This window comes from Cotesia glomerata, linkage group LG1 (assembly GCF_020080835.1).
Source record: "Cotesia glomerata isolate CgM1 linkage group LG1, MPM_Cglom_v2.3, whole genome shotgun sequence".
Taxonomy (NCBI): domain Eukaryota; kingdom Metazoa; phylum Arthropoda; class Insecta; order Hymenoptera; family Braconidae; genus Cotesia; species Cotesia glomerata.
In genome coordinates, this window is record NC_058158.1 from 34,175,828 (window position 1) to 34,198,282 (window position 22,455).

Consider the following 22,455-nt stretch of genomic DNA (forward strand, 5'->3'; position numbering starts at 1 on the left):
CGATGTGGAAACCTCAATGAGGAATAACTACATGAATTTTTTTTTAATTAAAAAACATAATTATTATTATTAGCAAAATGCAGTCGTATTTTTCGTATTCTCTTACTTATATAAATTAAATTGAATTTATTTTGATACTTGCATCTATGAACACTTCTATCATCGGATATTAACACCTTATATAAAATATTATTATTAGCTTTACCTCTGTCTCGGGTGACTGAACAATAAGCGAGGTCCTGGGCGGTTTCTCAGGCGGAACTTTCTTGAGAGTTCCAGAAAAAGTGACCCCAGTGGCAGAAGCCCCAGAGGTCACATTAATAGTATTCGAGGATGAACAAGACGAAGCAGAAGAGGGACAACTAGCAACAATGTTGTCTGGCGCGTCAGCCGACTGGCACATCAATCGATACTGGTGTGAGCCGCGTGTCCCGTCGTTTCTCTCAAACTGGGAGTTAGTCGGCAATGTAATTTGTGAGCGCTCCAACTCAGTCTCGACTTGAATGCGCGGTGATAATCTCTCGGACGTCAGTGATTGACACATTTGATTGGTGAACCCCGCTGACAGATACGCCGAATTACGATTCAGTAGATGCTGATCCATCATTTGCTTGCTCAGTGGCTCCCCAGGCTGATGCTGCTGCTGGTCAATAACCTGGTCCGCGAGGGCCTTCATCTGCATGTGGTGCATGTCATTGAAGGCGTTCTTTTGCTGGAGCTCGATCGCTTGCCTCAGAGATTTTTCAGTGGCCTGTCTATCCTGGAGACATTGGAGTCGTGACTGCAGATCGCTCTGCTGATGCTGATACTGATGATGAGCAACCTGGTCCAAAAGGTGGTTCTGGTTCTGTAAGCACTGGAGCCGCGCCTGAAGGTCACTTTGCTGCCTCTCAAACTGGCTGAGCTTCTCTGCAATCATATCTAAACTTTGTTGTTGATGTTGCTGTTGATGCTGCTGTTGTTGTTGAGAATGGTTGCATTCTGTCTTATCCGGCATGTCTCCCAACCCCGAACTAGACTGCAAATTCTCAACCTGGCTCTTGCTGTGCGTTAACAAGCATGCCGATATATTGTGGCTTTTCTTGTGGCTGTGGATTATGTGGTCGGTTTGCTCAAGCGGCTTCATTGGATTATCACCGGGGAAATCCGTAACAACAGTTAGCAGCGTCTTAGTGTCTAGCTTGGCTTCGCTCATTGCTGGGAACTGGTGACACAAATTCGGGCTGGCACGCTGAGACGAGCTGGTACTCACACCAGGGCCCAGATTCGCAACAGATCCAGAGATCGGTTGATCCTCGAAATCCTTCCTGGAGAGCTCCATGTGTTTGGTAAGATCCGCGCTGACATGCCTCAGATGCCGTCGCTGCTCCATAATCGTGTTCTGACTGATGTTGGGAATCGGCTGGAACGCTACTTGGGGAACCCTGATGTCTTTGTTTCGCTGCTCATCCAGCGGAATCATCACCCTACGCTCTTCCGAGGGATTTCGGGAGCGAGGACTAGTCGCAAAGATCGGATTTGGATGCATGGTTCGCTCGACTTCGTGACGCTGTCTCTGCTCAGCCCAGATAACAAGTTCCTGCCTAGTTTTCTCGAAGTTTTGATTGGCTGGGATCGGGTACGAAGGGCTGTTCTGAGCGACTCTCTCACAGGAGCTGTCGCGAACTGATATGAAAGGCATAGGGGATCGTCTCAAGTCATCCATGCGCTTCTGATCAATCACAGGCATAGGAGACCGCCGATGTTCCTCAAAGTAGTCTGATCGCCGATTTTCTTGGGTGATAACTGGATTCGGACGTTGATTAGGGCTGACATTCCCCCACTCAGGTTTCCTGTTGGTTATGTCGGACATCACGCTCTTCCGATTTTCCTGTCTATCGTAGGGAACCGTCGCTACTCTGAGAACTGGATCACGTTTATTGTCGGTCTGGAAAATCTGGCTCATATTATCGGCAGCCCATTTTTTGTCGCTCAGTCCAGATGGAGGTTTTCTCGCGGTCAACAGAGACGTGTCTCCAGTATCTCCTGGGAAGGTGAAAGTAATAGTGTCATTTCTACGAGGAAAACTAGCAGTAGTCACGTCGGATACAGATTTGCGATGTTCGTTTCGGGAAACATATAGGCATTCGTTGGGTATCGTGTCGACAATCGTGTCCCTTGTTGACTGATCTGCGCTCGAATCGATGTACAAACCGTCCTGGCGTGTTCGGGGAGTTTGATTAACCGGCGCTGGAAAAGATCGACTGTCTGATACAGAAATGGGAGTTGCTGATTCTTGTGAAATGGGAGGTGCACTTTGGTTAACACCAGCATTAGCTGGAACAATACCAGTAACAGTACTGGCGTTAATAGCAGCAACAGAAACAGCACCAGCATTTGCATTAGAATTAACAGTAACAGTAGTAGAGACTGGTTTGGCCACCGGGATCTCGGTGATTGATTTTCGATTTCCAGAGTCGCTCGAGATCTTTGAGTTGATCCGAGGCGGTACCATCGGCTTGGGGCCACGTGTTGTACTGCTGTTAACAGATCTGTCAACCGGCGCAATAACGTTTTGTGAAATCGGCTGGATGATGGGCTGACCTTGATATTGGGATACCTCCTGAGAGTATCTCTGCGGATTAGGGGAAGTTTGTTGATTGAACTGCTGAGCCGTGTACATAGGGGCATGTGGATTGTATGGTATCGGATTAATCAAAGTCTGTGGATATTGTCCGTAGGTATACTGTGATTGTCCAGCAAATTGGCCATAACTCTGGGACACAGAAGGCTGGGCGGTCATTATCACACCTGGATAAAAACCCGGTTGGGGACTCGCCGACTGTGATGCGTGCTGCAATTGAGAAGCATGCTGGACTGTTACATACCCAGCATTGGCTCCGGTAAACACTGGATTACCGGTGCCTTGAGCGTGAGCGTAAAGCGATGAATCCCTGTACGTGACGTCTCTTGTCACGTATCCCACGCGATCTCCGTATTGACCCTGCTGGTTGTACATCTGCGATCTGACCTCAAATTGACCACGAGCTTGCGGGTACTGGCTCTGACTCTGATCAGAGACAAAATCCGGAACAAAGTGTGGCTGGATTTGCACCGGCAGGGTCTGAGTTGCCGTTTGCGATACGTGGTGCTCCAACCCGGACTTGTCCTGATACTGCTGCTGCTGTCGATCCTCTGGAAGTGGTTGAGCCAGTCGTCCGGGAGTTGGGTAGACACCTGGTTGGGATACTGATGGGTAATCTGGAGCCATTGATGGCACCTGCTGCACTGATACAACGTTTGGGACACTGCGTTCATAGTCGACAGTCCGATTCTCGAAGCCGTTTGATAGGTCAGCTTTGGACTCAGCTTTGATCCCGTTTTGGCTTGGACCATTAGACTGATGGTGCTGTGTGTCGCCGTTTTCGGTCTGGACAGTGCCATTGTGGTGGTCTCCGGAACCTGACTGTGACATTGCGGCCCCCACCGACGGTCTTCCGCCGATGTAGCCGAGGATTCGCCCTAATCCACACACTGTGCCGGCTTGCAAGCCACTTGGATTGACTTATCGTAACAACATAAACGAAGCCAAAATTAATCGGCTCTATGTTGTGTGAGAAATTTTTCTAGTCAATGGATGAAATTTTTAGAGTGCAGTTGAGGAATTATTGGAAATCTTCAGCTTTTTTTGGACCAACTTCAACTCGATAATTTTTTCATCGATTCTCCCGAGTCAGGGTAGTAATGCTTCAAAGAATATAATATCTGGTTTTCAAACGTACGCCGGGCAAAGAGAATTATTTAATTCCAAAGATAGATGGAGAGTGGTAGATCTTGTTGAACTTTTTTTACCGATATTTTTATTCTCTTTGCTCTTCTCTCCTTACTCGTCTTCTTTTTCAACGCACAAATAGATTTATGAAGAATGCTTTTTGTCGTGATAAGTTTCATGCTTTTGTAAACAGCATAAAGTTGATTTTGAATTTACACTCGACTGGAATTTTCTCTTTGCTTACTTTTTCTCTTATTTCTTTCAATCTTTTTGTTACTATTTGTTGAACAGTACTTTAAAAGTATAATATTCATTTATAAATTCATTTTCCGATAACTATCGTATCAATATAAACGAGTCAGCAAAGAACATAGCTGTTGATTCTATTTATCAAGCAAATATTTCTTTTAAATAAACATTTTGATCCCAGTGACTCTTCATGAGTTCTAATGTTCTATCAATAAACGACCCTTTAATGTGATTAATAAATCGACATCCAGGCATATATATTATATTATAAATTACTGCCAATTAACTTTCGTTTGAGCGCCGTCTAGTAATTAAAGCTACTCGACATCAAATTAAACTAATAGTTTTCACAAACATTTCATAGTTTCGACAATTCGGAAACCGAAAATTCGTAGTATTACCGCGCACAAGCTCAGCACAAATAGAAACACATTTTTGATAAAAGCACTGTGTTGTATGTTTTATACAACACCCCAGTACCGATAAAATAACCCATCCGCTATTCCGTCAATGTCATTGTCAATCTTGTTAAATTTCAGTCGAGTTTTCTCGTCCCAGTTGACACTGCGTTCACTGGACTGGTTGACGTCCCTGTAAATTATTTTCCAGCCACGCCCTGACGAGTTTATCTGCAAAATACAACAAATATTCCGGTTGCTCACATAAATGCTTAACTTGGCACTTACACGAGGCGGTAGCAGTAGCGGTGGGATAGCTCGTTATGCGCTGATTGTGCTCTCACGATCAATATACATAAGACTTCATTCACCCTTAATCCTAAGCTCGTTTTGACAAATCAACTTGAGTTAATTACTTCTCTATTACAATGAATGGTTATTTCAATTACAATCATCATTATTATCATCAAAATACTGATGATAGTCATAATAATAATTTTATAGATGGAATTAATACATGCATATTAGAGACACGTATTCATTCAATGAAAATTAACGTAAAAATAATAATAAAAATGAAAATAATGATATCTAAACTTACAAATTTTTTATTGTAACTTCAAAAGTTCCTTCAATAAACATAAATTGAATTTTATTGGAGTTTTAAAAAGCTTTAAGTCATCCTCTATCGAAAACTAAACTAATTAACCTCTGTTAGTCTACAAGTCATCGGTTGATTGGAAGTTGGAAGCTTCGGTCTAACAACCAAACTCTACTAACATTGGCTGACACCAAACAAAATGATAAAGCTCGATGGAGAAGTTATGTATTCATTGCCGAGCAATAATTTTAACGCAATATACCGTCTAATGGAATGGTATATATACTAAGGAATAGAAGCTACCTTGAGATCCAATCACCAAAGCCGATTAAATCCGATAATGTGAACTTGGGAACCGTCACAGCAAGATTCAAGCTTCCAGCAAACGAATAGCGTATCCCGAAGCAGTTAGGACCAGTTGAGACTGCCGCCACTGCACGGTTTTGGACTAACAAACAGCATAGCAGACCAGAAACCCACCTACAATCCTAATATCTACTCGCTCGCACCAGATCCCTGGTCCAAATCCCAATTAATCGCCGAGACCACTGATCTATCGATCCTCTACCGCGATATCATGGTAATTCCGCAGTGATATGTCGTACGTCATGCAGCGAGAGATGGTTATACCGGTTGGTAGATGATAGTTGGTCCTCGGGCGACACATACGTTATCTATGTTTGCACGGTGAATATTGACTTTCACGAGCTTTTTCCCATTTTTACACTATTTTGTTCTGGATTCATTCATTTTTCCGAGCTTTCGGCCTTTCGAGCCTGGATTTCAATCGAAATCGGAATCTACTTCATCGGATCATCTGTAGAATATTTATGTTCTAATGGAAAACCAACTCGTAACTCATAGATCAGCCTTTTTTGCGTGAACTAGCTAATAAAAATGATTTATATTGTCATTTATTTTCAACAATTAACACCGACACGCAGTTGGAAAGTTTTTATTGATTTTAATGCACTCAACGAATATCCAGTCAACGGAACGTTAATTCTCTGGGAAATTGACAAGATCATTTTTGATTTATAGAGTAGTATTATTAAAGTAATGTCTACAAATTCTAACTCATCCAGAAGTTCAATTTCACCATTTTTCAATCCCGAGCAAGTCTGTCGTCGAACGAAACAGCAATTTTTCAACTGCTCTTTTTCGATGTACTTCAACAAGATAGGTCTTATCTACTCGGTAGTTATGTTATTTTTTGCTCGACGTCAGCTGGAATTGAATGACGGGATGGATATTCACCGTGAGTTTCTCGGTAATAAGCAAAAAGCATTGAGAAACTAAGTTACGATGAGCAGCTCTCGAGCCAGTCAGAAGATATCTTAATAAGGATCGCCTCAATGGAAATCTCTTGATTCCGATTTCGAGTAGCTATAATTCTCTGGGACTGAGTGCTTCGGACAATAGAAATCGACGGGTAGTCCAGAGTACAGCAAAGATCATTAGGACGTTCCGGCGATTACTGCCGAGCCACTACGAGATTTACTGTAGTGCCTTCTCTGCCTTCCCCGGTACGAATCATTACAAAGTAATGAGAATTTACAGATCCGGTACAGCGGTACAATAGACACTCTACTTTTGCAGTACCATACATATATTTAAAGAATAGTAATGGCTCTTGACTGCCCGTTGTAAACTAACACGAGTAACTGATACGCTTGGCCTTCGCTGAACCTCTTCAGCGAACCCGATGATATGTAAAAACATCACATATCATACCTTTTACCCTCAGAGATATTACATGTAATTTTTTTCCATCCACAAATACTTCATTTTTTCGATCTCCAGAGTACACACTCGTTCATCCACGGTTTCAATGCATAGTTTTTTTTTTTTTTTTTTTTTTTTCATGAACTCAATTCCTACATTCGGATTTTTTCGCCTCTTCTTCTCTATCAAATATTATTAAATAGATGGGAATTTTTTCCGAGTTATCAGATGTAGCCTCTAACAAATCGATAAGAAATTTATAGAATATAATTCAGCCGCATTAATATATATCAGCAATAAAATTCAACTTTTTTTTAACTCAGAAATAACCGTACGAAAAAAAAAAAAAAAAATTTATGTTTATGACGACAATAAATTCACGCGAATATTTTCCATCAGGCACAAACAACCGTCACCTCAATGGCATATGAGCCGCTGACACGCCCGGAAATAGCTGATAAAACGTTGGTTGATATTTTTCTCCGGGAAAAGTATGCATGCGAGAAATTGATATTTCATCGTTTGCTGTTTTCACTACTAACTGCGCTGTAGTACTACTGCAGTACTATTGTAAAGGGAAATAAATATCGAATGAAGAAAAAGAACCCACTATTCCAAGGCATTGCATTTTGATATTACCGATACGAACAGAACGGTTTCCAGTTTTGTGCAATGTCTTTGTACGTTGTACATGAATATTTTATAGGTTACGAGTTATGGCGGAAGTGAATGAAAATTTTTAAGAAAACATTCCGTCACCAGCATACCTCAAAAGAATCATCGTAATGCGTTGTCGTATTTTTGCATCGTCAATTCCAATAACAAGACTTCTGCTGATTTTTTTTTCTGATGAATAGAAGGTTAAAAAAAAATAATATCCAGAAGAAAATAGTCTCACACTTTTATGAAAAAATTCATACGCGAAAATGAAGATGGAATATATATTCTGAATATAATTTTGAGTTATCGTTTTTGTTATATGCTTCGAAGAAATGTCTCAGTCTATAAAAAATACATCCGATTTTTTATTTTTCATAGAAAAATAAATATTTTTCATAGAGATGACAATAACCCGACCCTAAGAAATACCCGAGGATTTCTGGGTTAGTAGTGAAATAAATTTTCGCGAAATCGCAAAATTTCTTTCACTCATGAATAAACTAATGATTCAATTAAACGCCGGCAGCCGTCGACTTATTCCGACAGTGGTTCGATATTTTTTGCCAACTAGGCAAAAATTCATATTTATGTGCTTCCTCAAGCGAAAAGACATTCACCAAACAAGAAAAACCAACTCAGCCATGTAATTTGTTTACTTCTTCACATATGTGACCTACTTTTTACGCCATGATTGAAACAAATTTTCCATGAATGCAAATACGCTGTGGCGGAAAAAGTCCACCAGACGCCGAAAAAAAATTAAAAAGCCGACGAATAATTTAACAAAGTAAATTTAGTAAACTTAAATTTAATAATTTACAAAGTAAACTCAAGAGAGTACGCAATATTATAATTTCAATTAAAATAGTGATTGTGAATGTAATGTAGAGTCGCAATTTCGGTTTCCTATTTCCAGTTTCTAGATCCTAGATCCTCAATGTGGTAACCAATTTCTAATTAACCTAATAGATAGGTACATATTATTCCGGCGGGTCTATTGTACATTTTGTTCTCTGTTTGCTCAGCTCTTCCGCAGTCTCGTCTGTAACCTGGAGAAGTTTCCCGTCCTAATCTGTCTTTACACAAAACATGTCAGCAGCAATTCCCGTAGCTCCTTGAATCCCGGGAGATTCGCAACGGACTCATGGACTGGACTACCCGAAAACTTAACATTTGCGTATACTCGAGTACACAGCGGCCGTAGTTAACGATTTTACCGAGGAGGAGACAGTAGTAAGGAGAAGAAGATACTGTTCCGCAGGCCAGACCAAAAAGCTGGTTTAAGCTACTTTGACTTGCATACACCCAAGTATCAGGTTGTTGGAAACTTTTCCACAACCAAAGTTAACCCGTTTAGACTAGACGCGTCGCCCGAATTAGAATTAAATGGAGAAACGTCGCTTTGATAACACTCAGCTGGACAGTACCGAAAACTGAAAATTTTATACACGCTTCGATTACTTGCAAGAGTTTTATCCTTTGGAAAAAATTTACAAAGCGTGTTTTTCTCATATAACTGTTGTAAAAGTTTGCTCATCCGAATTTTATTAAAATCGAGATAACAAAGACTTCGAGAGGGTAATAAAAGTCGGAAATATGGCTCTAGGTCAATTTATATTTCAGTTGAAAATATTATCAACAGTAATAGCTGTAATAAAATAAAAGTGTTTTTAAAAACTTATTGAAGTTGAAGTTAAGGTTGAATGTGTGAAAATATAAAATGTTGGAAGAAGTTTTTAAATAAGCTCTGGGCAGGTATGCTGATAAATTATTTAAAAATCATAAAGCAGAATTGAAAAGCATAAAAAATATCATTAAAACTCAAGTGCGCTATTGTACTGTGTTTTTAAAAATGAAAATGATATAATAAAGTTTTAATAGCATATAAAGTATAACACAAGGTGATAAAATATTAAATTTTGCATTATATTATGGAGTATTAATATTTTAAACAGAGAGATTAATAACTTGAAAATAGTTGAAAGTGGATTATTGAAAATTTGATATTTATATAGAAGTATATATTAAAATGTCACGGGACTTTGACTGGTTATAATAAAATATTTTGTCAGAATAAAATAATAGGAAAATCAACGAAACAAGAGATGGTAATCAAATTCATTGGAACAGTTTGTGATATAATTCTCACCAGAGTATATATTTCTCAATTTATCGGAGTTTAAACCGGGCAATTGTTTGTACGTAGGTTTTCGAATACGAGACCAGTGTATGTTATATTATTGCAGGGAGTGTACTGTTCCAAAGCAGAGCCACCGTACCGGGATTTGTGTGTTTGTTATTGATCGTACTCTCAGTTTTCAATCAGAACGTACACCCGATCAGATCTGCTGCGGCGATCCGTTATATGTTTTATGGACGTTAATTAACAAATTCCTAAAACCGATAGTCGACATCGACAAAAGACACCGAGTATCTGAATCTGGATTTAGGATAGGAGAAAAAACTATCAAAATAAAGCCAGTATCTAGTATCGAGTATTACAAATACTCTACCCACAGAATACTAAACTGACCTATATTTCCCACTGGGATTTGATCCTACATACACACGCTGATGCTAACACGTGGACCGCAGATTCATAGGTCTATCTCATCCACCGTATAACTATTCTGCTGACCTAATTCCTGTTTCACTTATTCATGTCTATATACATTCATTTATTTTATGTGGTGAGGCCAGTTACCGCATCATCATTAAAATAATCCACATGAAAAAGAATTATGAAATATTATTCCTATTCATACTCATGAGAGATGAAAAACTGTAACTAAATCCGTTCAGAAAAGAATAACAATTTTTATTATTATCACATACAAATGTATATGACTATAATTCTATATACAAGCTTTTATACCCCATGAAAAAAATATAAAAAAATTTATATTAACGTTTTTAACACTTTCATAATTAGTTTGTGAATTTTTAACTTCCCGCTAAGAAAATTGAAAATTTTCAAAAATCGGGAAGTTATTGTTTTCACCCCGTTTTTCGAAAATCGAGTTTTCATCAGATCTCGACGTTTTGAGGTCCTAAGAAGCTTTCCTGACTATTTCCGCGGTGATGTCACCGTGTATGTATGTATGTATGTATGTGTGTGTGTGTGTGTGTGTGTGTGTGTGTGTGTGTGTGTGTGTGTGTGTGTGTGTGTGTGTGTATGTATGTATCTCTCATAACTTTTGAACGGATCATCCGATTCGATCGAAATAGGCGGCGTTTTGAAGAGTTTCTTTGCCCTTAGAACTCTAATACTAATTTACAGAATTTGAGTCGATCAATTTTGAGAAATCTCAAAAATTCGTTTTTTGAAATATCTTTTAAACGGCTGAACCGATCAATTCCAAAAACTAATCAGCTCTTAACCTCAAAAAACCGCGTCGATTGCCACCAGCCCGGTCAAAATCGGTTAATTTGTTCGTGAGATATCGTTGTCGAAAAAAATTGACAAAAATGTTTTTTTCAGAATTTCTATGAAATTTTTAGTCTGACCAGTTTACCCTTAAAGATTTTCCAAAGAACTCAAAAAACTGCGTTGAATGCCGTAAATTGCGAGAAAATCGGTTGATTCATTCAAAAGTTATTGCGGTTTGAAAATTCAAAAAATAGTGTTCTATAAAACTTCCATTAGCCTTTTGAGCTCGAAGATCTCAAAAGCACAGAACAGCGGTTTATTTGAGCTCAGAGAGCTCAAAATTACACATAAATTATATTTTTGAGCTCGAAGAGCTTAAAAAATAAGTGAATTGTTGAGCACTTAGGTATGGAGGTAGCGGGAAGTTGCAGGGATGGCCTTTAGGGTCAACCGTTTTCCTAATTTTTTTTAATGGATTTCAATGATAGTTTTTATATATGTATATACAAAAATCAACTAGAGTGAGTTATTGAAAATATATTTTATATAGAAATTATATATATATATATATAAAATTTCTATATATATGTAAAGAAGGATTTTCTTTCCATATTATTAAAAATTTTAATACTTAAAAAAAAATTCCATCAATTTTTTTTTAAATACGATTAATATGTAAATATAAAAAACATTTTTTTAATATACCTTTTAATATATATTTTTGAGATAAATTATTTTCATAGACTATAACTCACACCTAACTGACAAGTCCTAGTCATCGAACTAAACCCATTTATTTTACATAAATTTAATGCTCCACATCATAAAGTATGATCCTCGTATGACCATAGATCCTTTATGCATGATCAGATTTTACCATACCCGAACATACGTGATTCTTTCCCGAAAACAGAAGCTAAAACTTATAAAAATAGCATTTGAATTCACATTGAAATCTCGATGAGCATTACCCGACTTGAAAATGTCGAGGATTATCATCACAGTTTAACTGTTTTATTATTATTCCAGATTATTTTAACGCCGAACCTTTTGTTGGCGTCTTGACGGGATGTCTTTGGTGCTGAAAACGGTTATGGCGGGCGGAAAGCACTATCAGCCCATTTTTCTTATTGTTATTCAACTTTAAAACTCAGCTCACCTCGAGTTTACTATTAACGGAGTTTTGTAATTTCCATATTTATTAACTTGCTTCGAACTTGTGTTTTTCATCGTATCCTCAGTTATTTTTTTACTCAACAACTGTACAGACTTTTAGCCCCGGAGAATCAGAGTCAGTTGGAACGAGCCAGGGTGGGGTTTAACAGAGATGGATAGACAGATAGATATATAGGAACATGATATAGTATGAGTGTAGAAGATAGAAGATAGAAGAAGAGAATGAGGATGAGAATGAGGATGCAGAGTTTGAACCACACCCAAAGAAGCACTAATTTTAAACCCGTTCATAGAACTTGCAAACAACAGCATTATCTTATAAGCGCAAACACAGTCTCTATGAACCATATATATACTGATTTTATAGTTATAGTTCTTCGTCAATTAAAAACTCTGAACAATAAACAATAGTATTAAACTTTTAATTTACTGCGCAATGCTGGTGAGAAATTATTAAACAATTTATTAACAAGGTTCCTGCTTTTGATTGAAATTTCAAAAAGCTTAAATTGTTTTTATAATAAAAATTTTTTTTATTTTAAAGAACGAACAACTGCTATACAAATCTGATGTATGCAAGCACAGGTAAGACGAAATTGCCAAGGAAGAAGTTGGCTTTAACGGAAAAATAAAGCGAGTTTAAAAGCAAACCCAGTATTTTCTTCAAGTCGTTAAAGTTTCAAAAGAACAAATTACAGCTGAGCTCAGTTAAAGACGGATGTGCAGAGTAAGAGCTAAGACTGAGGATAAGAACAGGGAAGCTACACTAACAGACCGGGTTCTGGTAACAATTAAAAACAACACGTTTGACACGGGAGCAAACTTACCAGACGAACAAAGTGCTCGTAAATCTTTTTTTGTTAAATAAAATTATCTCGACATTAAATAAACCCATCGCAGAAGTTAAAAATTTTGAGAGAAGACACTCAACAAATCGATTGCTTCTATAAATCGGCTTTTAAATATAAAGTTTTCATTTAGTTTAATAAATTAAAGCTTTATTTTAACTGGAACGGGGTGCTCTTTACTTGCTTGGATTTAAAACCAGTATAGCCTTCTCGTCGGAGATATAGTTTTGTGGAGACAATAGTAAAATGGTCTTTCGATGTTACTAATGGTATGTCATAAATTATTGGTTTGATTCATGGTTTAATTCATTAGAGTAGAGTTTTTAGGGTGGCTTTTAATCAATATTATCTCTGGTTCTGATTAATAAAAATTCCCTGGTTGTAGCGAATGTAAATATTTAGTCTTCAATCAATAATTTGTTGTACAAAAAAGTTTTTTTAATTCCAAATGTATCAAATTAAAAAATTATCAATACAAATTATTTTAATACACTGAAAAAAAAAAAAATTAACTTGATTTAAAAAAAAATTCTTGAACTGCTAAATTTTTCTTGGTTTAAGAATTTTTCTCTTGAATAAAATTAATTATTTTCTTTAGTGTGATAATAATTTTTTATATAAAACCAACAAATAGTTTGGTGTCTGCTAATAACAGCATCAGTAAAAAATAATAACAAATAGAGCGTTTCTCTAAACCTCTACACTAGGGAATAAAACCGTACTCGTAATCATTAAACGTCTTTTGTTACCCACGGTTGCCGGCTATTGGAGACTCTCAAACTTCCGAGAGATTCAACACTTCACACACTCAACTCTTTAACCCCGACGCAAGTTTAAAGCCCGCCTTTTATTCTCATTTGTATCCGGTTGGGTCTTTTACCGAGTAGTAGAACAGAGTTTCAACGCACACTCATGAGATGCAGCTGAACCTGAAAGAAGCCTGCAAGCCTTCAGTAGAGCAACAGAGAGGAAGCTCTTCTCTTGTGTTCAGCTCACCCTTAACCTTTTCTTTTCGAGAAGGAGGAAGCAGAAGAGAACCCAGCCGCGTCCTTTCACAGTGTTCAAGATTCGATAATTACAACACGCTTCGGTGAAACTCCAGCTGAGCTTCCTGAAGGACGACGATTACCCTCGGTTACTGCCGCTCTCGTCATCCAGCCTCTCTACTTCGGACGCATTCACTTTCCTATTTTGTAACGTTGGCTCTGAGCCATCATCCGACGAAGCCACGTAAACGTGCATTGCATTTAGGAACTACATACATATATATACATTCACATAGACACATTCATGCACAGACACATACATTTACTGACGCAATATAACCAGTAACCAGTTCTATCCGTACCGCTCGACGTCGATGACAACAGCAACGTCGAAAAGCACGAGCGTTTTTTTATTCAACGAATACTTCGCCTCACAGCCGTTCTAGTCTCTCAGCTTTCTAGTTTCACTCCATCCACTGTCCGGCAGTTTTCTCTACTCATAAAAAACTAAATAAAATGAAAATGAAAAAACTGACAAAAGGAAAAATCAATAAAAGAAAAAAAAACAAATAAAATGGACTAAAAATATGCTTTTACCTTTCAGTGGATATTGAATTGAAAGTTTGTGAATTTTTTTAAATAAAATTGAAAACCCATTCCGAAAGTGAGGGCTATTTTTTTACGTTAAGTAAATGAGGGTAGTAAATTATGAATTTTATTATAATTCAAGAAAATTTGTTAGTTAGAATGTGAGTGTCGATATTCTTGCTACATATTGATTTTTTCGGTGAAAAATTGGTCATATAGATTAAAGTAAGTTTTTGTTAATTAATTCTAGTAAAGTTATTCGATTTTATATCTATGATAATTGATACACTGATAGAAGGATTTGTTTATAGTTAAAAATATTTGTTAATATTTAACAAGTCATTTATTAGAGACCATTTTTTAGTTCTTAACAAATATTTCTTAGTATTTAAAAAGATTTATTAATATTTAATAAATGAATATCAGATTTATTAAATACAAACAAATCATTTTAAATACTAAGAAATATTTGTTTAATACTAAAAAGTGGTCTCTAATAAATGATTGGTTAAATATTAACAAATATTTTTAACTATAAACAAATCCTTCTATCAGTATAATATAAACATTTCATAATAAAGGTAAATATTGATATTTTTTTTTTTTTAATAAATTAGTAGATTAAAATAGTTCAGTGCAAAAAATTCTAAAGCCAACAAATTTTTATTTTTAGAACAACAGTTTTTCTTTCTCTCAATCCAGATTAAATTAAATTCTCTACATTTAAATTTTCAGTAATTCCCGAGTAATACAGTTACCCCAACAAAATGAATTTCATGAAATTGGGGAAATTTAATTTAATAGTTTCGTATTTTTATGCGGCTATTTAATGAACATCAACATGTGAATTGCCGGCATCAAAAGTTTTAAGAGCTTTCACGGTTGTTAACTTTTGTGGTAATTTACTAAGTAATGCTAAGTATGACAATGATCGAGCAGACATTACTCTACTCTTTTGCCGTAATAATAGCAGTCAAAACAATAAGAATAATAATGATGATGATGATCATCATAATAATACCAAGTATGAAGAAGAAAGTAGAGGTAGTTTATAAAAATCTCAAGATTACTTTTGGCTGGTAAAAGTTAAGAAACGGCGAAAGATTGATAATGACAAGCTGAAATTTAACAGATTCAACCTGCACTCTAGAGTATGCATTTTCATGTATGTGCCATCGGGATTGGACGTTGATCAGGGTAAAGAGTTTACCGACCCGAGCGGTCCTTAGCGTCATATCTAGACAGCAGACGTATTGTCGTGGGAATAAAAATTATGGATGACTATGAAACTATATATATAAAGATTTACGTTACTAACAAGATCGATGCTCAGACAAGACCGGCCATAAACCAGTCCACCTCGCCTGGTCTTGACTTCTGGGAATAAATCCCAGTTTTTCATTATTATGTATGCCTTCAATAATTTACTAGGATTAAATAGAGATCCTCTCAACAGGTTGCTGCATTTTGTACGGTCAGAGTGGTATAATGTTATAATAGTATAATATGTAATAGTAAAGAATAAGGAAGTTATTATTGTTGTTGTTGTTTTTGATGGTGTAGGTGTTATTTTTTATGATAATTGCAGACGGACAAGCTTGCAATTCTCTCCCTTGTAAGTATAACCGTGAATGGAAAGGGAGTGAAATGATGTTGTATGAAATGAAATAAAAATAAAAGTAGGAAAAGCGGGTAGTAGGTGGTCGGAGAAAAATGCTACAGCTGGAATGGAAGTAGCTTTCAGACAGTAGAAGTAGAAGTATAAGTAGATGGGCCAAAGACAAGATGACGCAGGAAGCAAGAAGAATGGAGGAAACTTAAAAGCTCAACACTCAAGAGTCCTCTGCAAGATACAGAGCAACACGAGACCATATACCAAACGAGACAAAACTATTTTATCTGTGATGTATTATTCTAAGATAATACGCTACGCTTTTCGCTCCATATGTGTACAAATAAAACGAAATTTTTAAATTGTCCTATCGGGAATTATTTAAGAGGTTGTATGCACTTAGAAGACCGAGAAAAGCAATTTTTTTTTATGAAAAGGGTTTTTAAGTTATTTATGTGAAAATGAACGTACATAATAGTGAGTTTGAAATTTATTAATGCATTTTTTTATGAATAATAGTTTTTTTAACTTCTTTTTTTTCGAAAATTTTCTCTCAAGCTAAGAAAGAAAAAATTTTTTCCCTCTACCCTATAAAAATAAAGGAATAAAAAATTGAATTTTTCTTAATTCTAAATGCATAACCCATTAAAGGAAATTAATTTTTAAATTTTTATAGGTATCAAAATTTTAACCAAGAACGTCATATATTACTGAGTTGATAATTTTCCATTAGAGAGTTTTTAAATAAAATCATAAGTAAACTAGTTATGAATTCTTTGAATAATTGTATTTGAATAATTGACGACCTTTAATTAGCGGATGGTAAATTAATTAGGATCGATACAATAATGTAGAGAGTAAGGTAATAAGTAATGAATATAAAGTAATAGTAGCTTAATAGTATATCATTTAAATTTCAGGTTGATAGAATAGTCAATGGTGTTACGAGAGTATTGACGATCATTGGCGCACTATATACCACAATATATCAAATATATGGTAGCAGTAGTCAGTAATAACAATAACGAAACCAATAATAAAAGACGTGTTGTACCTGTGGTCGTGGTGATGATATAAAAACGGGTGCATTGTAATTACGTTGAGTAATAGTGAAACAATGCATTAATCGATTATCGATTACCCGGGACAGGCAAATGGGCTCTAATGATGCGTATGCGACTGGAGCTCGACACCATCGACACCAGAGTTCAACTCTATCGGCTTTTACTTCTTCATCATTATTTTCTTTTTTTTTATTCATTTTTACTCATTTATTTTTATTCCCGCATTAATCTCACGACTTATCTGATTTCATTTCTAGCTCCGCTCAGCTGGCTTTGATTTTTACCTACTGCACCAATTTATATCGCCATTATTTGCTCCATTTAACAATCGTCTTATGTTACGTATTAACGACCAATAATTTATTCAATTTGTAATCGACGGGATAGTAATTAATTTTATCATTAAAAATAGATAACATAAAGTGAATTATGAAACAAAAATTGAATTATTTTGACGAAAAGTCCATTTAAAATTTAATAGTTCTATTAAATGTTCAGTGGTCTTAGGCTCCATCTCGTCTATGCTAATAACTTAAGCCGATTATTCGCTAACAAAATATATATGTACCTATATGTATTTTATAGAAAGAAATAATTGATGAGCTGAGTCGAATAGAAGTTTTCCGGAAAATTGAGTTCGACGAAATGTGAGACGTACGAGTCGAGTACGGCGCCTCATACATGAACATAACAATCCTCATACTTGTTCATGTATACAAGGATCTTTTCATACAATTTTGCTGACAAAACTTTCTTTCTACTTTTTTTTTTATATGAGAATTTTTTTCTTTTCTTACTAAAAATTTTTTAAATAAATTATTTCCATTAAAAAAATAATTATAATGATCTCAAAATTAACAATCAAAGTTTGATAACAAATAAAAAATTTTAATCTAAATATTTTACACCAATAATTGAAAAATTAACATGCTTTAATGTAAACAACCGTTGTTTACTCAATACTAATAAATCAAAGTAAAACATTCCTGAATGGCCGATAAACTCGAATCAACAAACAAATCAAATGATAAATAAATATTGGATGGCTTGTGTTTATTATTCAATCAAAATATTTTTTATCGAACCTGGAATATTTTTTTTAGCGTTATAAATAAAAATAAACTGTCAACATTTCAATTTAATATTTTTTTTACCCGAGTAAATATCATTTTCTCCATTACAACTCTATTAAATTCAAATACAAATTCACTTCAAGATCTTTTACTTAAATGGCTATTCAAACTAGATGGGAAGAATTCGAGTATTTCGTAAACAATAACTAAAAATAGCGAGCATCAAAAACTTTAAATGATTTAAAGTGGCAATAGAATTAATTCTTGAGTACACCACTGATAAAAGTATAAATCTTGATGACAATACAAGTAAAGCAATTAGTAAGATTGAAAAAGTTTCCACAGAGCTGCAAACATCCTCGGAAACTTTTCTTTTTTATGTTTATGTCTGCTGGGAATAGAAGTGAGTGTTGAATCGAAGAGAAGTAGAAACAAAACGTATTTTCCACCTTCTACCTTCCCTTCCTTAATTTTGGTTGCATTACTTAGTACTGAGCGACAGAACGGACGGGTGCCGGTATAACAACTCTCCGAAAGGATCCGGTCGTCGCGTCTTCAGACTGACAGAACAGGGCAAAGTTGCAGACACTGAGGGTGCAGGTAGAAAAGGGTTGTAGTAGGAGGAATGAAGAAACTCTGAAACTTTGGGCGCCATGGCAAGTTGTTCCGACTATCGACATTATCGCTTCGACTTTGTTCTCTCCTTCTACATACTCACTTGGCAACCGACCACATTATAATTTCCTGGCTGAAGAACCTTTTGTGCCCACTCACACCCTCACGCCCTCTCGTCCATGTCCTCTACTCATACTCGTGTTATTTCTGTGTTACAAACAATAATAGAATTCACACTTAGGTCTACTCGTTTAGTTATACTTGTGCTTCTTGCCAACTGTACGACCTACAAGCTTACCCGCTAACCGCTCCAATATCAACTTAACGCCATACACACCAGAACAGAAAACTTTTTTAACTTTCCTAATATCATTTACAGCACATCTACGCTAACTAAACTTGCCCTGCTATCACTGAAATTAATTTTTTTTGGCTTGTTTTCGGTAAAGTGATTTTTGGGAGTCAATTTTAGTTTGTTTAATTTCTTGTTTTGAGAATTAATGATTTTTGGAACAAATGTAACAATTAAAACAAGCGATTTAACAGTCCAAAACTTTGTTTATTTGAAAACCTTTTTCTAACTTTCGAACAAACTGTAGGAAACTATAATATTTGTCTATCTTGATTGATGAACTTCAGAGTTTTTTTTTTTCAAAACTAACAACAATGATTAATACTAAAATCCAATAGAAATGAATAATTATCCTTATAAATCTAAAAATCCCCCAGATAAAAAGCATCTAACTAGAGAAATTAATTTTAGGAGAGTAATGCAGTGTAACAAATATATAAACCGGGTATCAGTACCCCGCCTCAAGGCTACAAGTTGTCGAGCTCGAGAGAACACGAACTCAGTGACCGGGCAATGCCAGTAGTTACAGACATCGCGGTCAGCCCCGAGCTATTTTACTCAACATTAATTGTAGTAGCGAGCCCCTGAATTAATGAACTACTAAACTTATTGTTGCTGTTTATAACAACGTATTCACTAAATTGGCTAAGCGCTCGTTATATTCATACACCTGGTATCATGACCTATAAATTTTAACCAAACTGAAAACTGTGGGCCACGCTGAAATCAACAACGCGTTCAAATAAAACATCAAAGTTTGGTAGATGTTGATCCAAATTTGCCCAAATGAATGAAAATTTATTCGTTGTATCAAAAGTCACCATCGGTTTATTTTCGGTCCAATGTTTGTTAGTTAAATCTCCGTGTTAATTATAATCACAGTCACTAATAATTTTTACACAGATCTGGTTGTAAATTGAATCGTCGGGACGAAGATTTGAAAATGAAATTTCTAAATTTAGCATCCGATCTCAAAGTCCGAATTATATTTATCTATCTGTGTCTGTAACTAGTGAAACCCGAGAAACGCGAGAGAATAGCGTGCAACAGAATAGAATTCTATCCAGCGAAACATATGCGAAAGCACACGGCTATCGATTGTCTGTTGTACGTCAAATTGAATCGTACTCAACTGGAAATACCTCTAGACCAAAATGCATTCTGCTGCCTAATCGCGGTTACACTCATCCGTTATATTGACACCCTAGACAAAGTCGAGATTGTGGATGAGAACACAATTAAAATAACTAAACCATATGATTATCTCTACCCTGCGTTTGATATGTTCGCTCCAGAATCTGTCTGTTACTCATCTGACACACCCATAAATATTGTGCGTACATTCTAAATATCTAGTTCTCTGCAAACGAATTCCCCATCGGATAAGCTGCGAGTTATATGGGTAATTATTTTTTTTGTAGGAGAGTAATAATAATCAATATGCAGTTGACTTTTTCGGCGACACAATAACTAATAACAATAACAATAACGGATCCTGTTTTCCATTTCTGTGAAAACGAATAACGTTGAATGAATCAATTGGATTTAATTACACCGCACAGAGCTTGTTTTACTCACGTATCACCCGACAGAAAATTTAATCTATCAGCTAGCGGCGGTATTTCTTACGCACCACTGGAAAAATATTTATACACTAGCGTTAATATTTTCCTCGCAGACATGTATGACCTGCATTTGAATAAAAATGCATTTTTTTTTCTAATCTGTAACTACCCATGAAAAAATTTTCCGATATCGCCATATATGAATTGAGAAAAATTTTTTTTCATAGACGCTACTTTAATTTTAAGATTTTTAATCTAAGAAATGTTTTTTCAAAATATTTATTTTCTGAAAAAAATTATGTACAACTTTTCAAAAGTTAAAATTATTTGTTGCTAAAAGTTTTTATTTAATTGAATTAAAAACATTTTTTTCATAAAGTAAATCTATAATATTACAGATGTTTTTGTAACTTTTAGCAAACTTTGTGGATGGAAAAAGGATATAACGCCTGTAAAAGTTGAATTTCAATATATAAATATTTTCTTTCAATTCTGAAATTATCCAGATTCATGAATTTATGATTGATATAATTAAATTATGGCTTAATTAAATCTAACAATAGGAACTTTGTTCTGTTAATATGAAATTTGATTGAATATTTAATGAATTGAATATAACATGAGTCGACTGGATGTTCGAAAAAAGTAAAACAATTTAAAAAAAAAAATATTAACATGAATTTTTAATCCAATGATAAATATTGAGCTACTTTTATAGCTTCAACAATTTTTATTTCCTACTTTATCGAAACTCATTTCGTTGTCATAAGTCATAGTCATACCAAATCGCAATAGATTCCCGTCTTTTGTTATAACAACAAATTTTATCTTTTAAAGGAATTGTTATGCATTGAAACAACCCATAAATTTAAGAAGTACCTCTACTCGGCTCCCTTAGTTACACTCGCATATCTTAGAGCTTTTGTTTATCGTGAGTCGTAAAATATAAATAAAAAAAAAAAAAAAAAGAATCAATATAAAGGACTCATGATTAATGATATAAACATGCAGCAGCATGCACGAAGTGAGTGAATTAGATATGAGATGAATGAACAAATAATGTATTTGCAAGTTGATGGGTCATGTTGATTATGAAGAAGCGAGAGTAAATAACGGATAAAATGAGCGCAAGCTAAATTATTAATCAAGGGTATGATCCCAGACAGGATAAATTTTGTTAGTACAGGAACGAAGAAGGAAGTAAATTCTGGGTATTCCAACTATAAACCTTCTTGTGTTTCCTTTAATTTTACTTGGGTCAAGATCCCCCGGGAATTCAGAAAGGGTCCGCAGCTCTTTTTCCTCTCATTCTTATTCTTATTTTTTATCTTCATTCCTTTCTTCTTTTATCTTCCATCTCCATCTCTACAATCTCTTTTATTTTCCGCCGTTAGAAAATACATCTAACCCTAGACTCGAGAGGTTTATCAGGGATTCCGGAGTTGGTAGTGGCGCTCAACGTGTGCCAAAATGCTTTTAAATTTACGTCTTTAATGTAGAACTCGCATTCTCAAAATATCAAATTATTATTAAATATAATCTCATTGTGGTAAGTAAATATTTCGGAAATACTGTCGAAAAATACAATAATAGCCCTTGGGTCGAAAGATCTAATAACCGTTTGTTTCTTGGCTTTCAATTTTAAAAAGCCCATTCGACCTTTGGCCTTTTACAACAGCTTTAGTACTTCTTTTGTCCGGAAAAAAGCTCATATTTCTTGGGTAATTTCAATTTTTATACCTCAATTTATTGAATTCTCTTTTTTTACGTAATTTATTGCTAGTACATGATTGAATTTCATTGATTGTTTTTTTTAAAGAAA

General features: G+C 35.4%; 1 protein-coding gene across 2 annotated transcripts in view; it reads right to left on the minus strand.

The window, feature by feature from the left end:
* The window catches only part of LOC123274987, a 231,691-nt gene that overhangs the window by 205,332 nt on the left and 3,904 nt on the right, over window positions 1-22,455 (minus strand). For both annotated transcript variants that reach the window (XM_044742834.1, XM_044742833.1), the window contains exon 2: window positions 206-4,629. In XM_044742834.1, coding sequence (XP_044598769.1) covers window positions 206-3,454 — 3,249 coding nt within the window. In that variant the 5' untranslated portion in view covers window positions 3,455-4,629. The remainder of the gene's footprint in view (window positions 1-205; window positions 4,630-22,455) is intronic.